The sequence below is a fragment of the Ovis aries genome, chromosome 1 (assembly GCF_016772045.2).
Source record: "Ovis aries strain OAR_USU_Benz2616 breed Rambouillet chromosome 1, ARS-UI_Ramb_v3.0, whole genome shotgun sequence".
NCBI lineage: Eukaryota > Metazoa > Chordata > Mammalia > Artiodactyla > Bovidae > Ovis > Ovis aries.
The window spans coordinates 230925000-230947272 of NC_056054.1; the positions used below are offsets into that span (position 1 = coordinate 230925000).

General features: G+C 41.7%; 1 protein-coding gene across 20 annotated transcripts in view; it reads left to right on the top strand.

The window, feature by feature from the left end:
* The window catches only part of VEPH1 (ventricular zone expressed PH domain containing 1), a 676809-nt gene that overhangs the window by 550335 nt on the left and 104201 nt on the right, over positions 1-22273 (top strand). For all 20 annotated transcript variants that reach the window (XM_060394259.1, XM_060394295.1, XM_060394263.1 and 17 more), the window contains 2 exons: positions 19051-19260; positions 19834-20231. In XM_060394259.1, coding sequence (XP_060250242.1) covers positions 19051-19260; positions 19834-20231 — 608 coding nt within the window. The remainder of the gene's footprint in view (positions 1-19050; positions 19261-19833; positions 20232-22273) is intronic.

Below are 22273 nucleotides of genomic sequence, written 5' to 3' on the forward strand. Positions count from 1 at the left end.
GAAGATGCCTTTGCTAAGTGCATGTGGTGCCAGGGAGGCTGCTCTGATCAGACACCATCAGAACTGGGGACAGTTAGTCACAGGTGGTCGTAGTAGGAGGTTAGACTCAGGCCCCAAGCAGGGATGGAAGCTTTGAGGGCTAGAAATTGTGTGGGGAAGTAAATAGGAGAAATGAGAAAAGGTAGGGAGAAGGGAGGGTCAGGAGGAAGGCACAAGGGGGAAGCAGAGGGAAGGGACAAAGGACATCTGACTCAGCCCTAAGCCCCAAGCACGGGGTCACCGTTCCCTCACGCCCACCTTTCCAACTAGCCAAAGACACGGGGGAGAAAGTTATGTTTAAGGAAAGTTTTAACTCAAAGCGTTAACCTCTGGCTTGGTTGAATGGGTGGTATGTTCTTTGGTTGTTTTGATGGTGATGGTGAGAGTAGTGGTGAAACTGTTTATTCTTTGTTTTTAAGAACCAGGTGGCAGGTGAAGTGAAAGGCAAAGTATAGCAAAGGTGCCTGCCAGGCTCCTCTGTCCATGGGCTTCTCCAGGTAAGAATACTAGAGTGGATACCCATTTCCTTCTCCAGGGGATCCTCCCAACCCAGAGACTGAACCCAGGTGTCCTAAATTGTAGGCAGATTGCTTACCCTCTGAGCCGCCACAGAAGCCCAAAGGTAAAATTAGGTAGGTGTAAAAATGTGGTCCAATGGAGAAAGGAATGGCAAACCACTTCAGTATTCTTGCCTTGAGAACCCCATGAACAGTATGAAAGGCAAAAGATAGGACACTGAAAGATGAACTCCCCAGGTCAATAGGTACTCAATATTCTACTGGAGAAGAGTGGAGAGTAGCATCAGAAAGAATGAAGAGGCTGAGTCAAAGCAAAAACAATGCCCAGTGTGGATGTGACTGTGATGGAAATAAAGTCCGATCCTATAAAGAACAATATTGCATAAGAACCTGGAATGTTAGGTCCATGAATCAAGGTAAATTGAAAGTGGTCAAACAGGAGATGGCAAGAGTGAACATTGACATTTTAGTAATCAGTGAAGTAAAATGGATCCGAATGGGAAATTTGATTCTGATGACCACTATATCTACAACTGTGGGCAAGAATCCCTTAGAAGAAATGGAACAGCCCTCATAGTCAATAAGAGTCCAAAATACTTGGGTGCAGTCTAGAAAAACAACAGAATGACCTCTGTTCATTTCCAAGGCAAACCATTCACTATCACAGTAACACAAGTCTATGCCCCAACCACCTGTGCCGAAGAAGCTGAGGTGGAATGGTTCTATGAAGGCCTGCAAGACCTTCTAGAACTAGCACCACACAAAGATGTCCTTTTCATCACAGGGGACTGGAATGCAAAAGCAGGAAGTTAAGAGATACCTGGAGTAACAGGCAAGTTCGGCCTTGGAGTACAAAATGAAGCAAGTCAAAGGCTAACAGAATTTTGCCAAGAGAAGACACTGGTCATAGCAAACGCCTTCTTCCAATAACACAAGAGATGACTGTACACATGGAAATCACCAGATGGGCAATACCAAAATCAGACTGATTATATTATTTACAGCTGAAGATGGAGAAGCTCTACACAGTCAGCAAAATCAGAACTGGGAGCTGACTGTGGCTCAGATCATGAACTTCTTATTGTAAAATTCAGACATAAATTGAAGAAAGTAGGGAAAGCAACCAGACCATTCAAGTATGACCTAAATCAAAACCCTTGTGATTATACAGTGAATGTGATAAAGAGATTCAAGGGATTAGACCTGATAGACAACCAATACAGTATACTAACACATATATATGGAATTTAGAAAGATGGTAATTATAACCTTGTGTGTGAAACAGCAAAAGAGACACAGATGTATAAAACAGTCTTTTGGACTCTGTGGGAGAGGGCAAGGGTGGAATGATTTGGGAGAATGGCACTGAAACATGTAAATTATCATATGTGAAATGAATCACTAGTCCAGGTTCAATGCCTAATACAGGGTGCTCGGGGCTGGTGCACTGGGATGACCCAGAGGGATGGGATGGGGAGGGAGATGGGAGGGGGGTTCAGGATGGGGAACATAGGTATACCCGTGGCAAATTCATGTCAGTGTATGGCAAAACCAATACAATATTGTAAAATGAAAGATAAATAAATAAAATTTAAAAAAATAAAAATAAAAGACCTGATAGGCAGAGTGCCTGAAGAACTATGGACAGAGGTTGCTAACATTGTACAGGAGGCAGTGATCAAAACTATCCCCAAGAAGAAGAAATGCAAAAAAGGCAAAATGGTTGTCTGAGGAGGCCTTATAAATAGTTGAGAAAAGAAGAGAAGTGAAAGGTAAAAGAGAAAATAAAAGATATACCCATCTGAATGCAGAGTTCCAAAGAATAGCAAGGAGAGATAAGAAAACCTTTCTCAATGATCAATGCAAAGAAATAGAGGAAAACAACAGAATGGGAAAAACTAGAGATCTCTTCAAGAAAATTAGTGATACCAAGGGAGTATTTTATGCAAAGATGGGCACAATAAAGGACAGAAATGGTATGGGCATAACAGAAGCAGAAGGTATTAAAAAGAGGGGGCAAGAATACACAGAAGAACTATACAAAAAACATATTAATGACCCAGACAACCACAATGGTGTGATCACTCACTTAGAGCCAGACATCCTGGAGTTCAAAGTCAAGTGGGCGTTAGAAAACATCACTACAAACAAAGCTAATAGAGTTGATGGAATTCCATCTGAGCTATTTCAAGTCATAAAAGATGACCTTTGTTGGCATGATGCTATGAAAGTGTTGCACTCAGTATGCCAGCAAATTTGGAAGACAGCAGTGGCCACAGGACTGGAAAAGGTCAGTTTTCATTCCAATTCCAAAGAAAGGCAATGCCAAAGAATGTTCAAACTACCACACAATTGCATTCATCTCACACCCAGCAGAGTGATGCTCAAAATTCTCCAAGCTAGGCTTCAACAGTACATGAACTGAGAATTTCCAGTTGTTCAAGCTGGTTTTAGTAAAGACAGAGGAACCAGAGATCAAATTGCCAACATCTCTTGGATCATAGAAAAGGCAAGAGAATTCCAGAAAAACATCTACTTCTGTTTCATTGACTACACTAAAGCCTTTGACCATGTGGATCACAACAAACTGTGGAAAATTCTTCAAGAGATGGGAATACCAGACCACCTGACCTGCCTCCCGAGAAACCTATATGCAGTTCAAGAAGCAACATTTAGAACCAGACATACAACAATGGACTGATTCCAAATTGGGAAAGGAGCGCATTAAGGCTGTATATCGTCACCCTGCTTATTTAACTTACATGCAGAGTACATCATGCGAAATGCAGGGCTGGATGAAGCACAAGCTGGAATCAAGATTGCTGGGAGAATTATCAATAACCTCAGATATGCAGATGACACCACCCTTATGGCAGAAAGCGAAGAAGAACTAAAGAACCTCCTGATGAAAGTAAAAAAGGAGAGTGACAAAGTTGGCTTAAAACTCAATATTCAAAAAATGAAGATCATTGCATCCGGTCCCATCACTTCACAGCAAATAGGAGAGAAAACAATGGAAACAGTGACAGACTTTATATTCTTGGGCTCCAAAATCACTGCAAATGGTGACTGCAGCCATGAAATTAAACAACACTTACTCCTTGGAAGAAAAACTATGACAAACCTAGACAGCATATTAAAAAGCAGAGACATAACCTTGCTGACAAAGATCTATATAGTCAAAGCTATAGTTTTTCCAATAGTCATGTGCGAGTTGGACCATAAAGAAAGTTGAGCACTGAAGAATTGATGCTTTTGAGCTGTGGTGTTGGAGAAGACTCTTGAGAATCCCTTGGACAGCAAGGAAATCAAACCAGTCAATCCTAAAGGAAATCAATCCTGAATATTCTTTGGAAGGACAACCTAGACAGCATATTATAAAGCAGAGACATTACTTTGCCAACAAAGGTCCATCTAGTCAAGGCTCTGGTTTTTCCAGTGGTCATGTATGGATGTGAGGGTTGGACTGTAAAGAAAGCTGAGCGACAAAGAATTGACGCTTTTGAACTGTGGTGTTGGAGAAGACTGTTGAGAGTCCTTGGACTGCAAGGAGATCCAACCAGTCCATCCTAAAGGAGATCAGTCCTGGGTGTTCACTGGAAGGACTGATGTTGAAGCTGAAACTCCAATACTTTGACCACCTGATGCAGAGAGCTGACTCATTTGAAAAGACCCTGATGCTGGGAAAGATTGAGGGTAGGAGGAGAAGGGGACGACAGAGGATGAGATGGTTGGATGGCATCACCGACTCAGTGGACCTGGGTTTGGGTGGACTCCGGGATTTGGTGATGGACAGGGAGGCCTGGCATGCTGTGGTTCATGGGGTTGCAAAGAGTCGAACACAACTGAGTGACTGAACTGAACTGAACTGATGCTGAAGCTCCAATATTTTGGCTCCCTGATGTGAAGAGCTAACTCATTAGAAAAGACCCTGATGCTGGGAAAGATTTCAGGCAGAAGGAGAAAGGGTGGCAGAGGAAGAGATGATTGGATGGCATCACTGACTCAATGGACATGAGTGTGAGCAAAGTCCAGGAGCTGGTGATAAACGGGGAAGCCTGCTGTGCTTCAGTCCATGGGGTTACAAAAATCAGACATGGCTGAGCATCTGAACTGAACTGAAATTTTATTTCAGGATACAGGTATCCCTTACTTTTCAAACGTTGACTTTACACTTCTTTACTTTGAGGAAAGACCTACGTTATTACAGTCATCTTGATTCCAGGATCCAGGCTACCAAAAGCCCTCAAGTCCCTCTTATAAAATGGGGTAGTTCTGTTGGCCCCTTATAGACTAGTTGCATATTGTTAATTTCAGTTAATTGCAGATCGAAATTCAAACTTCATTCTATAGTTGGTTGAATCTGAGGATGTGGAAAGGGGGTTATGGAGCTCCAATTTGATTTGTTTTCAACAACAAAAAGAAGCCCAAAGAGAATTTTTGCTTTTATTTTTAAAAAGTAATTGTTTCTTTGCCCCATATCCATTTCAGTTTATACAGGTCTTCATAGGAACACTCTTCTTTCAGGTAGCAGGGGAAACCTGAAAATGGAAAGCAGTGACACAGTGGGGGGAAGGACATGAAGCAGCAGTGTGTGGGGGAGGATGGAGGGAAGAGAGAATTAGGAGATTATGTTCACAAGAGAATGACTCCAGGATACCTGCCCTCCTTGGAGTCACCCCAGAGTTTTGGTTTATCCTAAATTTCATGCACGGAACATCAAAGAAATGGATGACAGAGGAGAAGAGGGAATTTGAGTCAATGTGTGTCTGGAATGTATAGCAAAGCAATATGGCCTGCAGAGACCCTTTTCCAACTGTGAGACCCTTTGCAACCTGTTATTCCAGAGTTTCCATCTTGACATCTGTGAGTCTCATCAGAACCCAACTCTAGTGTAATTCATGATCCCTGAAAGCCCAGCCTGACAATTCAAGAGTGGTGGCTCTTTACCAAGTCCACAGCCGAAACTGCAGAGAGCAGGATGCCAGGTTCTTCTCTCCAACTTTGCAGCGAAGCCTGCATTTCCAAGTCTGATCAAGCTTTTACCAGCTTCTCCCATGTGATAGGTTCAGTGCTGGGAGCTTTCACTGTTATATTATTATATCCTCACAACAACAAAGTCTTTAAATATATATTAGGATTACAAAGGCTTCATACTAAAGGGTATTGGAGGAAACCTTGTGGATGGGCAACAAAGAAAACTTCTCTACACAATCCCTACCCATCTCTAGATTCGTGGTAGTTCTTGGAGGGGCAGTTGTATAAATGCCCAGCTATTAGCTCATAGAGTTTTCTTTCATTTCTTCCTTTGTCTAACTCACTGTATGTCAAATTTTAGTGTGGACAAGGTTTACAGTGTTCACAGTACTTCATTACTAAAGGAATTGTAAAGGAATATCAATGATGACCTGCCTGTTCCTCTCCAAACTGATACCCTACTAACCATCTAGAATGCCTTCTTTGTGCCTCTCTTCCACCAAACGCTGCTTTTCTCCAGGACTCCAGTTTAATACCCATTACCCAGAAAGTCTTCCCTGCCTACCCATGCCCACAGTTACCATCTCTCTTTTGACCTACGACAACTCACGTTGCCTCTCAATTCCTTCACACGTGCAGTCCTGCCCTGAAGTGCTTGCTGTCTTTCTGTGTGCACTTCCAGTCTCCCTCAAACTTGAGAAAGCTAATAATCAGAGCCTATGCCCTATGTAAGGAGAACAGAGTCTTTTTTTAAAAAAAAAATTCTTCTTCACAAGCATTAGTTTAATGATTTCATAGTGTCCCATTGTATAAATGTATAGTAATTTACAGAACTAGTCATGTTTTGTCGTAAACTTAACCAATGTCCTTTTTTTTCTTTTTTAAAGTATCCAAGTATGATGGCATATTTACAGTAGACTTGGAAAATATAGAACAAAGTTACATATAGTTCCCTTATATATTACAATTATGTTTTCAAATAGGTACATTAAGATTTTTGGAAAATAGAGTCTTAAAAGTGCTTATAAAAACTCCCACTTTTTTAGGCAAGCCATGTTTATACAAAGAAAAATTGATTTTTTCAGAGTGACTGTTGGCTTGAAAAATGTACATAAGGAGGTTCAGGACCATAATTAAAAACATGTGATGTTCTGGTCAGTGTTGCCCCCTGCTTAGGAAAAGCTGAATGCAATTTCACCCCACCAAGGGGACTAGAGTTTTCATAAAAAACATGTAGATGTTTTCAATCTCAGGAGGTCTATGGTGGTCACTTGTATAAAAAGAAAATTGGAACAACAATTTGTGGCAGTAGCTGTGGTTCTTGTTATTCCTCCATGCATAGGGAAGGAAGGACCTTGGTTTTTTGCCTCTCTTCTTACTGAAGAAGTTAAATTTGACATGTGGGACCATTTATGTTCCATCTGCTGTTCATTTACTTCCACCATTTGTCCTTCTTTAAAGCAGCATTTATGATGATGTGAAGGTCTGTAAAGGTATTTCAGGAATTCGTTTATCAGCAAGAGAGGTAGGTGGGAGACAGCATTATCAGTTCTGGAGCCAATGAAGCAGGCCCAGGGAGCGTGAGGCCCCAGAGGGCTGGCTCTGCCAGTATGGAGAAAGATGGATGTGGGGTGGGGTGGGGAGAGGGGAGAGACCCAGGTGGAGACACTGCCAGGAGTGTGAGCAATGCAATTACACTTTCACCAGGGGGGCCAAGCCCCTTTCCTGTAACACAGAAGTGTTCAAAACACAAAACACACAAAAGAGAAGATTGCTTTTCATCAAGTTCCTTCAGCTTGGCTTCCTCTTTCAAACAAGACAGGGAATAGCAAAGATTTAGCCTGTATTGTGGAAGGAGTGGTAAGAGGGGCTGTACCCTGCACAGCCCTTGTGGGAAGGGTGACAGCTGAGAGTAAAAGTTCTACTTGACCCTGATGACCCAACTATTTGCTGTTTTTGTTCCCCCCAAACTCCCCATTCCTTTGTTCCTCTTTGGTATCTATCATGATTGAACTCTGCAGTCACTACCATGCGTGCGTGCTAAGCCTCTTTGGTCGTGTCCAACTCTTTGTGACCCTATGGACAACAGCCCACCAGGCTCCTCTGTGCATGCGATTCTCCAGGCAGGAACTCTGGAGTGGGTAGACAGCAAATATATCCATTTCTTCTTAAAGTTGCTCAGTCATGTCCGACTCTTTGCAACCCCATGGACTATACAGTCCATGGAATTCTCCTGGCCAGAATACTGGAATGGGTAGCCTTTGCCTTCTCCAGGGGATCTTCCCAACCCAGGGATCAAACCCAGGTCTCCCGCATTGCAGGCAGATTCTTTACCAGCTGAGCCACAGAGAAGCCCAAAAATACTGGAGTGAATAGCCTATCCCTTCTCCAGCAGATCTTCCCAACCCAGGAAGTGAACCAGTGTCTCCTGCACAACAAGTGGATTCTTTGGCAACCCACTCCAGTTTTCTTACCTGGAGAATCCCATGGACAGAAGAGCCTGGTAGGCTACAGTATTTGGAGTTGAGTTGGACATGACTGAGCGACTAACACTTTCTTTACCAACTGAGCTATCAGGGAAGCCCATTTTGTTAAAGGGAACACCAACATTTACTTTTTAATTACCTATAAAGGGTTGCTCAGCAATTATATGTTAGCTCTGTCTGGTGTGTTCCCACAGGATGTTACTCAGAGATATTAGCATACAATAATTCTTATTGATTACAATGTTATCACCAATCCCCAAACATGTGTTACTTCTTCCTGGGGTAGAGTCAGAGGCAACCTGTAGGAAACATCTACTGAGAGGCAGTGAGAGGGTGTGAAGTGGGTGAGCTCTGGAGGCAGATACTTGTGTTTAATGCTGGGCTTACTAGTTGATCTTCAGTAAACTACTCGACATCTTTGTTCCTTAGCTCCTCCATCTGTGAAATGGAGATGGCAGAGGGTCTGCTTAATAGTAGAATGGGCAGACAGGACAAGGGGATGTATCAAAAGGATGATTAACCATGGCCCTGCTCTTCCAGTATCAAATGATGGTGAATGACAATGTCTTACCTTTTCCCTCTGCAGCCCCAGTGGTTGCAGACACGCTCTCCTTAATCCTCACCACCAGCCCCCATTACCTGCTCATGTTCCCAGAAAATCAAGTTGGCCTAGAAGAGGAGGAGTGTGTTGTCTCTACAGTTCTCACACTTGATTCAGAGTGTTCTGATGACATTACTATTTTATATTTTTGGACTCTTTTATAATTTACTGAGTGCTTTCGTAACTTGTGCCACATTCAGCTGACAATTTGTTAGGATCTGGTAGCCTTCTACTAAGACTGCTGCTTTCCTGGTCTGCCCATCCTAGGCTTGGGGTCTTGACTACAGATTTGGGGTCCATCTGAAGCAGTATCTATCAGGGGCAAAAAGTGAAAAGGTACATTTACCTTGGAATCAATAAAGCCCCGGAAAGCTTGAGGAGGATAAAGCTATGGAATGTGAGGGAGCTGCATACAGCTTACTACACTCCAACTCCAAATAATACACAGCTTATTGTTTTAAGTTTCATATCACTGCAGACATGGTGAAACCCTCAGCAGCTTTGCTTAATAGAAAGTGCCTCTGCCCTGGTCTGATTCAGATTCTGTTCTTCCAGTGCCTGGGCCAGTGCTTCTCAACCTTGAATGTGCACTGAAACACCTGGGGATTGGGTTAAGGGCACTCTGATTCAGCAGGTCTGGGATGGAGCCTGAGATGCTGCCTCTCCAGCAGCCTCTAAGGAGATGCTGATTCTGCTGATCCAGCAACATCGCTCTGAGCAGCAAAGGCAGGGGTCTGCACTTTTTGCTGATCTTTTTCTGTGTCCCATTCCTTCTCATGTTGGTTACATGAAAAGTGACCAAATGACCGAGCATCTGTATGAGTGGTCACTTCCTCGTATCAGGACTTTTAAACTTTTGTTCTTTTAGCAGAATATTCTTTCTCTATGTCTGCAATTGCTCAGAATTCATACTTGAAGTTCAGGGAATTTTAAAAATCAACCATTTCTATATTCCAGCCCTTGTATGCTCACACAGTAGGGAGCGTTTCTCTCCTGTAGTCCACAGCCTTTAGGATGCTGCAGGGGTAGGAGAGAACTGTATGGCCCTTCCTGGCTTAGAAAAGGAGAAGTTCATCTTCCAGGCTTGGCATTACCTATACAAGCTGCCTTCTTGCTTTACATATTCATGCCCATTCTATATGGGCTACACTGTCAAACTCATCTCCTATAATGCTTTCAGCAATCTAGTGGTGCAGTAACATTGATCCCATTTTTAGATGACAGAAAAGACATAAAGAGATTTGCCTGTCACTAATAAACAGGAGATTGGAATCATAAAACTCGGTCTTTTTCCTGGAAGGCCAGATTCAGTCTATTTCCCCACCATCCCTTCTGTTGAAGTCCCTAAAGAACCTTGTTGTGAATGAAATAAAGCATGGAGTCACTTTGTTTCAGCAAAGTTCTTCATTCTGGTGCCCATATAACGGGGCACCTTCTAATCTCTGCTCTTGCCCACCAAGGCAGTCCGAGGCAGAAGAGAGTACCAAGAATTTAGATTCAGCATTGTCCTTTCCCTTAGTATTCAAGTATAGCTTTTCCAGAGGCTTTACTCATTTCAGTCCCCAAACAGATGACAGTGCTGTGGAGCTGCGAGATCATCTCTGTCATTCTGATGATGATTGATGACCCAAGAAATTGCTGAAGAGTAGGAAACATAACATCCTAAGAATTTAGGACTCCTATGTGGATTTGACACATTATGTTCTCCTACTTCTCCAACAAGCTCAACTCTGCAAAATACATATCCTGGATATGGAATCATAAGCCAAGCTCATCAAACATTAACTAATATATTTTTCTTTGATTTAAGACACCAGGAAAAGAGGCTGCCAATTTCTCCATCACTGCCAGCTTTATAGTCTCATCTCCTAGCTTAGTGAGCGCAGTGAGCTGCCCATGGACCAATTCATTCCTAAGGGGGAGTCTTGTTCACATAAAAGGGAGATAATTAGGCTTTCCCTGCCCCTCCTGGGTATCCCTAGAGCTGCTTTTAAAAACTTTAACTTGGCAACAGACACCAAAAACTGCTCAGACTGGAAATCATCTGAGCCTCTTGTAATGTGGAGTGTTGAGTTAAAGCCAAGTTAATATTTAAGGGATTATAGAACTCTGACAAAGATTTCTGTAAAATTACCTCTGGAGTTAAAAGTGACAAATGGAAAAGAAATAACAATCCCCCTGCATGAGCCCAACTCCCTGCACCCCCCTCTCCAGCCCCTACAAATAAATGCACACAGAACCAGTGGCTCTGTTCTCCACCCATTCTCTCACATTCGTAATGCATTTCTTTGCTCTAAGAGGAATGCAGAGTTTCTGTTTCTAAAAGATCTCTGTTTTTGAACAATTCTCTCCTATTTATAATAAATATAAAAACCAAGAGGGAAAGTAAAGGACAGTGAATGTTTATTATAAACTCAAACTTCTGTCTACCATTTTCCAAACTGTTGGAACCAAACCTTGTCCTAATTCCCTGTTGGCAAAACTCTGTGACAAGCCTAGGTGGATTGATGGCTAGAAATGGACTGTCCTCTCTTGTCCATCTTATGACTTTGGCTACCTTGGAGACTCTTCATTACCACCCCATCTCATGACTCCTGTGTTATGCTGTTGTTGTTCAGTTGCTAAGTCATGTTGGCCCCTTTGTGACCCCATGGACTGCAGCATGCCAGGCTTCCCTGTCCTTCACCATCTCCTGGAGCTTGCTCAAACTCATGTCCATTGAGTCAGTGGTGCCATCCAACCATCTCATCCTCTGTCGCCCCCTTCTCCTCCTGCCTTCAATCTTTCCTACCATCAGGGGCTTTTCTAATGAGTCCACTGTTTGTATCAGGTGGCCCAAGTATTGGAGCTTCAGCTTTAACATCAGTTCTTTCAATGAATATTCAGGGTTGATTTCCTTTAGATTGCCTGGTTTGATATCCTTGCTGGCCAAAGAATTCTCAAGAGTCTTCTCCAACACCACAGTTCAAAAGTATCAATTCTTCAGCACTCAGCTTTCTTTATGGTCCAACTTTCACATCCATACATGACCACTGGAAAAACCATAGCTTTGACTAGGTGAACCTTTGTCGGCAAAGTAATGTCTTTGCTTTTTAATATGCTGTCTAATTTTGTCATAGTTTTGTTTCCAAACAGCAAGTGTCTTTTAATTTCGTGGCTGCAGTGACCATCTTCAGTGATTTTGGAGCCCAAAAAAATAAAATCTGCCACTGTTCCCATTTTTCCCCCGTCTATTTGCCTTGAAGTGATGGGACAGAATGCCATGATCTTAGTTTTTTTAATGCTGAATTTTAGGCCAGTTTTTCCACTCTCCTCTTTTACTTTCATCAAGAGCCTCTTTAGTTCCTCTTTGCCCTCTGCCATGAGGGTGGTATCATCTGTACATCTGAGGTTATTGATATTTCTCCCAGCAATCATGATTCCAGCTTGTGATTCATCCAGCCCAGCATTTCTTATGATGTACTCTGCATAGAAGTTAAATAAGCAGGGTGACAATATGCAGCCTTGATGTACCCCTTTCCCAATTTTGAACCAGTCCATTGTTCCATGTCTGGTTCTAACTGTTGCTTCTTGACCTGCATATAGGTTTCTCAGGAGGCAGTTAAGGTAGTCTGGTATTCCCATCTCTTTAATCTCCAAATCTTAAAAACAAGGAAGATTGTGTATAAGAGAGAGTCCTTGTGGTAAGAAGCCTACTTATCAGCAACATTCATCAGCCTCATATCTAGAGAACACTTTTCTGGCCCAAATATTTTATTGTTGCTCTTTACTTATTTGGCCCTTGCGAATCCCTTTTTTTTTTTTTTCCACTCCTACTCTTGCTCCTGGCTTCTCTCCATATCTGATATTTACCAAATGACATTGCCCCATCCCCCACTCCTCATGGACCAGAGTCATAGGGAGAAGCAGCCAGGGCTTCATAGACATCTGGTAGACCTCCAGAGGGTTCTTTGTGGCTGCAAGGAGCAGGCTGGCTGCAGAGATGTAGGTGGTTTCAGTTCATCTATTCTGCAAACACTTTAGGTACCTGTGAGTAAGAGTCCCAGCCATAGGGGAACAAGGATGAGCATTATAGTTCCCAGCCCACAGGGCAGCAGAGATTTACCCAGGAATGGGGTCACCAGATGAAACAGAAATACAGGATATCCAGTTAAATTTCAGGTAAAGGACAAATGATTTTTTAGTGTAAGTATAATCATTTTAATATTGGACAATATATTTTTTACTATGTCCCATAGGTTCATATGGGTTGAACCTATAGGTTCAGAGTGAGGCTACTTTTAGCAAGAAGAGATAAGAAAGCCTTCTTCAGCAATCAATGCAAAGAAATAGAGGAAAACAACAGAATGGGAAAGACTAGAGATCTCTTCAAGAAAATTAGAGATACCAAGGGGACATTTCATGCAAAGATGGGCTCGATAAAGGACAGAAATGGTATGGACCTAACAGAAGCAGAAGATATTAAGAAGAGGTGGCAAGAATACGCAGAAGAACTGTACAAAAAAGATCTTCACGACCCAGATAATAATGATGATGTGATCACTAATCTAGAGCCAGACATCTTGGAATGTGAAATCAAGTGGGCCTTAGAAAGCATCACTATGAACAAAACTAGTGAAGGTGATGGAATTCCAGTAGAGCTGTTTCAAATCCTGCAAGATGATGCTGTGAAAGTGCTGCACTCAATATGCCAGCAAGTTTGGAAAACTCAGCAGTGGCCACAGGACTGGAAAAGGTCCGTTTTCATTCCAATTCCAAAGAAAGGCAATGCCAAAGAATGCTCAAACTACCACACAATTGCACTCATCTCACACGCTAGTAAAGTAATGCTCAAAATTCTCCAAGCCAGGCCTCAGCAATACATGAACCATGAACTCCCTGATGTTCAAGCTGGTTTTAGAAAAGGCAGAGGAACCAGAGATCAAACTGCCAACATCTGCTGGATCATGGAAAAAGCAAGAGAGTTCCAGAAAAACATCTATTTCTCCTTTATTGACTATGCCAAAGCCTTTGACTGTGTGGATCACAATAAACTGTGGAAAATTCTGAGAAAGATGGGAATACCAGGCCACCTAACCTGCCTCTTGAGAAATCTGTGTGCAGGTGAGGAAGGAACAGTTAGAACTGGCCATGGAACAACAGACTGGTTCCAAATAGGAAAAGGAGTACGTCAAGGCTGTATATTGTCACCCTGCTTATTTAACGTATATGCAGAGTACATCATGAGAAACATTGGACTGGAAGAAACACAAGCTGGAATCAAGATTGCCGGGAGAAATATCAATAACCTCAGATATGCAGATGACACCACCCTTATGGCAGAAAGTGAAGAGAAGCTAAAAGCCTCTTGATGAAAGTGAAAGAGGAGAGTGAAAAAGTTGGCTTAAAGCTCAACATTCAGAAAATGAAGATCATGGCATCTGGTCCCATCACTTTATGGGAAATAGATGGGGAAACAGTGGAAACAGTGTCAGACTTTATTTTGGGGGGCTCCAAAATGACTGCAGATGGTGACTGCAGCCATGAAATTAAAAGACGCCTACTCCTTGGAAGGAAAGTTATGACCAACCTACATTGTATATTCAAAAGCAGAGACATTACTTTGCCGACTAAGGTCCGTCTAGTCAAGGCTGTGGTTTTTCCTGTGGTCGTGTATGGATGTGAGAGTTGGACTGTGAAGAAGGCTGAGCGCCGAAGAATTGATGCGTTTGAACTGTGGTGTTGGAGAAGACTCTTGCAAGTCCCTTGGACTGCAAGGAGATCCAACCAGTCCATTCTGAAGGAGATCAGCCCTGGGATTTCTTTGGAAGGAATGATGCTAAAGCTGAAACTCCAGTACTTTGGCCACCTCATGTGAAGAGTTGACTCATTGGAAAAGACTTTGATGCTGGGAGGGATTGGGGGCAGGAGGAGAAGGGGACGACCGAGGATGAGATGGCTGAATGGCATCACGGACTCGATGGATGTGACTCTGAGTGAACTCCGGGAGATGGTGATGGAAAGGGAGGCCTGGCGTGCTGCGACTCATGGGGTCGCAAAGAGTCGGACACGACTGAGCAACTGAACTGAACTGAGGCTACTTTATTCTCTATCTTTGCAGTTAGTTGAGGTCATGTGAATGTGTTCTTACCAATTGAATATGATTGAATATGAGACACATAACTTTTGAACATGGATGATAAAAGTTTCCATGCAGCCCTCCATTTTCTCCTGCCTGTAGGCTAATTGCCAAGAACGGCAATGTCTAGAGGTCAATAGAACTTCCCTGGTGGCTCAGATGGTAAAGCATCTGTCTACAATGCAGGAGACCTGGGTTCAATCCCTGGGTTGGGAAGATTCCGTGGAGAAGGAAATGGCAGTCCACTCCAGTACTATTGCCTGGAAAATCCCATGGACAGAGGAGCCTGGTGGGCTACAGTCCATGTGGTTGCAAAGAGTCAGACACAACTGAGAGACTTCACTCACTCACTCACATACTAAGAAAAATTGTTGTTTATTTGAAATTCAAGTTTGGCTGAATGTTCTGTATTTTACCTGGCAACCCTGAAACCAGAGGCACTTGACCTAACCTTGAGTCAGTGGATGTCTGAGGATAGCCCATAACTTCTTTCATGTCTGGAGGCCCCTCAGGCAGATGCTGTTAGGCCGTCTGAAGGTGCAAGAAGACATGCTGTCAGGTACAAGAGCTCTGACTCACACAATCCATGGTGCCTAACAGCCAACACTTGGTGATTGGAGACAGGGGCTGGGAAGGGGGCTGAGTGACGGTCCACTCCTAAAATCTGATGCCATAGCATTCTCCAGAGGACATCAATGCCTCCCATGATATGGGATATTGATCTGTGTCTAGGTCACTGGTGTTTTCTTACTGCATTAACACAATGCCTAGACAAGGAAAGATAAAACTACCATAATAATAATAACAATAACAGCAATTGATGGTAATAATAAAATGTAACATCTCCTGACTTCCTCTTTTGTGCTAGGAGCAGTGTTTCATACTGGTTCCATCATTTCAGCTTCCCAACAACCCTATGAGTTAAGTATAGTCATTACCTCCATTTTATAGATGAGGAACTTGATATGAAGAGGACAGGAAATAAAAGATCTCCATAAGTAAGAAAATTTTATTTTAAAAAAATAAGAAACTGATCCTATAATCATGAAATTTGAAAAAATTTTGGATGAAAATACTAGTAACTACTGTTGTAACCCAGAGCTTTATGTAGAAAGAAAAAACTAGTAAATCCCTGAGAAACTATACCTCTAACAACTCATATGTTTTGAGATTTAAAAATTAGTTTAATGCTCAATATCTGATATTTGTATATTGGGATATACTTTGTGCCTTAAAATGTTTTAAGTTTTAATAATCTCAGCTATATAAAGTTGTAAAAGAAAGTGCAAAAATAAAAGTGTCTTTCACTTTTTGACTGTAATTATGAACCAAGAACCAGAGAAATACTTTAGTTTGATGACTATACAGGGACTAACTAACACAGAAAATAAATACTGCCCCCAAATTTCTAATCTTGGGAGGGTTCATTGGATCTTTTAAAATTAACCTTCATAGTCATCACAGTTTTAAAAATACCATCCAATAATAGCACCTTCTTGGTTGTATTCGTAATAAGAGTAAAAATTCAGCTTTGAGAACTTTCTGGCTGGAAGATATCAGTATCTCCCATCTACTTGTGGGCAGGCAGTATCTTGTATATGTCAGAAAGAGAAACATGGTCACGGTGAGCATTTATTCCCATGAACTGGTTCTTAAAATCAACTTATGTATATTTCAGTCAAGCATGGGATTGAAAGTAAGTTTTTTATTATATATGCAAAACCATAAGAAGCCTATAAAAGTTATATTAAAAATGATTTAATTTTCTGAGCAGTAGCTTATTACATAATAAGTGAAGTGAAGTGAAAGTTGCTCAGTCATGTCGACTCTTTGTGACCCTGGCTAGAATACTGGAGTGGGTAGCCTTTCCCTTCTCCAGGGTATCTTCCCAACCCGGGGATCGAACCTAGCCCTCCCACATTGCGGGAGGATTCTTTACCAGCTGAGCCACAAGGGAAGCCCAAGAATACTGGAATGGGTAGCCAATCCCTTCTCCAGCAGATCTTTCCAACCTAAGAATCAAACCAGGCTTTCCTGCATTGCAGGAGGATTCTTTACCAACTGGCTATCAGGGAAGCCCTACTACACAATAAACAGTGTCTTGTTAATGGATGACCTACTCCCCTTCCCAGTTCTCACCATCAGGATCTCTCACTAGGCTGGACTAACAGGGGGATTCCAACCTCTGAGGACCCAAAACTATGAACCCTCCCTCGAGGCCAAGCCCCTTCTCTGGGCCAACAAGAAAAGCTGCTGGATCGAACCCTTTGCCCACTGCAGACATGGCTCTAGAATGGGTGGAATGTAACTGGGGAAAAAAAAAATCACCAGCCCCTCTGTGTTGGTTTTCCCTAGAAAAGCAGAGCCTTAAGAAAACCAAACCTATATTTTCTCACCCTAACTTAAGAAATAATGCCAGGTTTACTTTGGAAAAATAGCCATATGTTTGAAAAAGTCAGGATTTTTCTGTAAATTTGAGGCCCCTTTCTCAACCTCTAGAAAAATACTTATGAAAACCAAGTAAATACACACAGATAACCAACAGAATTATTAAGCCATCTTGGCGAATAGACCTCTAGAGTTTATTAACCCTTGTGTTTAAAAGGAAAGAATTAATCCTAACCCCATATTGTATGGTTGATAGTCCTTGTTAAATTTAAATTAAATTAGCTCTAGACTGACTCAATATTAGAAAGCAGGTAAGGGAAGATAGGGCTTCCCTGGCAGCTCGGTCAGTAAAGAGTCTGCTGTAATGCAGGAGACCTGAGTTCGATCCCTGGGTTGGGAAGATCCCCTGGAGAAGGGAATGGCAACCCATTCAAGTATTCTTGCCTGAAAAATCCCATGGACAAGAGTAGCCTGGCAGGCTATAGTCCATGGGGTCGCAAGAGTTGGAAACCACTTAGTGGCTAAACCTAGCTACCTAAGGGGAGACAAATGCATACTACTTTAATCATTCAGCACCTCAGTAAGCATCAGTGAGCTATTTCTGTAGCTTGTTTGTGGGATCTTACTCTATCTAAGGCACTGTGTTAACCCTTAGAGGGATAACAAAGATAGCCTATTCCTTAAAGGAGGTAATTTTAATGACCTACAGAGTGTTTTATAAATTTACCGAAAAAGATATTTGGGACTATTAATGTCATTTGTAGAAAAACCTCTTTCCTCCAACATAATAAAATTCAGATAGATTTTTTCTTGCTTCATAGAATGGAAGAGTCCCACTGATTTCCATAAAATTAACAAAACCATGAGTTTATACAGTCCATCTGAAGTGTTCTTATTCTAATAATTTCGATACAAACAGACCAGCATATATAAGTTTTCTAGAAAATTCCTGGCATGAATTTCATAGAAAAGGTATGCTTTGGAGAGCTAGATAAGAATATGGTCAGTTCAGTTCAGTCGCTCAGTCTTGTCTGACTCTTTGCGACCCCATGAATTGCAGCACGCCAGGCCTCCCTGTCCATCACCAACTCCCGGAGTTCACTCAGACTCGCATCCATTGAGTCAGTGATGCCATCCAGCCATCTCATCCTCTGTCGTCCCCTTCTCCTCCTGCCCCCAATCCCTCCCAGCATCAGAATCTTTTCCAATGAGTCAACTCTTCACATGAGGTGGCAAAAGTACTGGAGCTTCAGCTTTAGCATCATTCCTTCCAAAGAAATCCCAGGGTTGATCTCCTTCAGAATGAACTGGTTGGATCTCCTTGCAGTCCAAGGGACTCTCAAGAGTCTTCTCCAACACCACAGTTCAAAAGCATCAATTCTTCAGCGCTCAGCCTTCTTCACAGTCCAACTTTCACATCCATACATGACCACAGGAAAAACCATGGCCTTGACTAGACGGACCTTAGTCAGCGAAGTAATGTCTCTGCTTTTGAATGGATGACCATAAAAGCTGCTATTGGGGACTTCCTTGGTGGTTCAGTGGTTAAGATTCCTTGCCTCCACAGCAGGGGGCACGGGTTTGATCCCTGGTGGAGGAACTTATGTCCCACATGCTGCATGGTGCAACCAAAAATGTTTTTTAAAAACCCTGCTTCTCATCCTCTGAATCCTTCAAAAACTATTTCTAACGTAAAGATGCCAGAAACATCAGTTTTTCTAAACTTCTGGTAGAATATGCTGTGGAAGCAATTTCAAAGACCTATGTCCATAATAGTTACTCAATTCATATCTATTAAGTGACAAATTAAAAAATGGAGCAGGTAGACTTTTCAATTTTGAGTAAGAAGCAGTTAAATAGAGGGAAACACTGTTCCAAAGTATATGTGACAAACATCTAATGCAATGGTTTTCATTCTTTTAGGAGAAAACCCAGCACTGAAATTGAATTTCTTGAGAAGCTGGAAGAAACCAAGCTCACTGTAGATGAAAATGAAGACCATGAAGAGCTCCAAGTTAAAATACAAGCTTTTGAAGACAAAATAAATTCTGAGGGCAACACTCCTGGCTCTATCAGAAGATATAGTTTGGATCAAGTTTCTAAGGAAGAAAGAAAAGGCATTAGATTTAATAGGTATAAATTTTGTTGGCTGATTTTTAGGATATTTACTTCATGTTTGCTATTAGTCTTGCTGTCACACTTTTATGAAGTAGTTTTTAAATATCTTTTACCTACAGCAAAATTCATCCACAGTGCTTTCATTATCCAAAGTAGTTTGCTATAGTAAAAGGAGAATGCAAATAAAAATCACAAGTTGGTGGCTTATTAAAAAAAAAAATACTTCTTAAATATAAATATGCTAACATCAAGAATGAATGTCAAAAGCTTTTCTTGATTTCTGATGAAAAAGTATAAGCAAAAGTAGAAAAAATAAGAATATAAATATATAACTCCACCATTTCCCAGCCAGTTTGCTGTGAAACTGATTTTTAAATCTTTGTTTTGGGAAGAAGCCTAGATCTACAAAGATTTGGCTTATTATACAATGTGTATGTTTTATCAAATCTATTAATAGCACCAATTTTCAGTTTTACACTCTAGAGGAAGGAACTTTTGCCTCAGTGTTATTATTCTTTCTTTTCCTTGTCAGTGAACAGTAGCTCAGCTTCTTTACCTGCCTCAACCTTCCCTTTGTTTGTATTGCAGGTCAAAGAGTTTGGCTTTGCACACTGCGCTAACAAACCCCTCGAGTGCAGAGGATGGGGAAGCTATAGAGAGCAGAGATACGCCAGCCAGCATCTCTCTTTCAGAAATAGACCCACTTGGCCAAGGACATGAGAGGTCACCCTTTAAGGTAGACACTGATGGATCACAGCTATTAAATTCTTCAGTTTCACACCAAAGTATTATACATGTAGCATCTGAGGATTTGCCAGAAGCAGTTAAAACAAACTATCAGGAAGAAACTCCAGAGACAACCACAAGTCCTGTAGAATACCATGATAAACTCTACTTGCACTTAAAGGAGAACTTCAGTAAAGTGAAAGCATATGCTATAGAAATGGTGAAGAAGATTCCAGTCCCTGACCAGTGTACCATTGAAGGTAAGTGACCTGAACTCCCCAAAGTTAAGAATTTCAGGTATCACTAGAAAAAAAACAAAACTCCAGTAATATAAATTGCTATACCATTCTGAATCTTTTGCAAAATAGATAATTTGAAAACACCCTTATATTATTTTGATTGCTCTTTTCTCCCAATAAATTCAGTCACCTTTTTTATTCCATTTCAATCTACCTAAGTCCACCAACTCTGATTTTTTCAAACCTCAGAATAAATTGTTTCTGGTTTCCCATTACTAATGTTTAAGAGAATTCTGGAAAGGGATCCATGGCCCCAAAACAGGCTCTGGGGTAGGCATCCAACCAAAGGCATTTTCCATCCTCATGCAAGAAAGCTATGGGGCTCCAGGAGAGTCTTCTTCTGTTTATTCAACAAGCACTTATGAAGCAGCTACTGTATGCCAGGTACTGTGCTAAAGGTTCAGTTTTAAATCAAACAAATGTACTCCGTCACCTCTTGGAGGTTAGACTATAGAAAGAAAAGATGGAAACCATGGTCAGGAGGTGATATAGGTCAGGAGCCAGTGAGAGTGTGAACTAGTCAGAAAAAAATCAAAGTAAGAAAAGAACATCAGGGCCAGAACTTCCCTGAGGTGCACAATTTAAGGAGATACCAAAAAAGCTCAGTAAAATTTTAAGTAAAGTCAGAATTAGTAACAATGTCTTGCCAAGCCATATTGGAGCTGAAACAAAAGGAGTTGATTTACATGTCTTTATTTACAGTTTTGATATTATTTATTCTTTTCGTGAGGCTTCCCCAGTAGCTCAGCTGGTAAAGAATCCTCCTGCAATGCAGGAGACCCCAGTTCTATTCCTGGGTCAGGAAGATCCCCTGGAGAAGAGATAGGCTACCCACTCTAGTACTCTTGGGCTTCCCTCGTGGTTCAGAGGGTAAAAAAATCCCCCTGTAATGCAGGAGACCTGGGTTTGATGCCTGGATTGGGAAGATCCCCTGGAGGAAGGCATGGCAAGCCACTCCAGTATTCTTGCCTGGAGAATCTCCATGGACAACGGTGCCTGGTGGACTGCAGTCCACAGGGTCACAAAGAGTTGGACATGACCAAGCACAGCACAACATCCTTTTTGTATTAATTTTTATTTTAAAAACTATTATTTACCTTGACTACTAAATTTTCTGATGCTCTGTTAAGTTCTGTGCCCTAGTCCTGGCCCCAGGAAAGATGATAGGTTGGAGACACAGGTACCAAAATGGCAGTGTGCCCAAGGCAGGCTTACCCTTCTGGTTGTGGGTGGAGCAAGTGTGGGTGGCTGAAGGCACTTGGCAGCTAATTAGATCTTTCCTACAATCACTCTTATGCAGCAGCCTTGTTCTTCCCTTGAGATTTAGATGACAGTCCTTGCCCACTTGTAGGTCATGACATCTTTTCACAGGTTACAGCTCCCATAGAAAAAAGCCAGGCAGCACTTCGTCTAGAAAGTAGCACAGCTGTGGGATAGTGAATTTAACTCATATTACTCACCTACTGACTATCATCCCCTTTCATGTTTAGCGACTAGGAGGGTTTTTCTATTCTCTACTTCCTACTCCCATCTCCCACTCCAGATCAGGTGAAAGAGTGGATTCTCATGCTAACAAAGAAAAGGGGGATTCAAACATTTGATAATGGCAATTATTGCTCTTTAGCATGTTTGTATATAATCTTGACATTTTCTTTTTTTAATTGAAGTAGAGTAGATTTACAGTGTTGTGTTAGTTTCAGATGTACAGCAAACTGATTCAGTTATATATATATATGTATATTCTTTTTCAGATTCTTCTCCCTTATAGATTATTACAAAATATTGAGTTTATCTTCCTTTGCTACATAGTAGGTCCTGTTGGTTATCTATTTTATATCTAGTAGTATACATATGGAGAAGGCAATGGCGCCCCACTCCAGTACTCTTGCCTGGAAAATCCCAAGGGTGGAGCCTGGTGGGCTGCAGTCCATGGGGTTGCTAAGAGTCAGACACGACTGAGCGACTTCACTTTCACTTTTCACTTTCATGCATTGGAGAAGGAA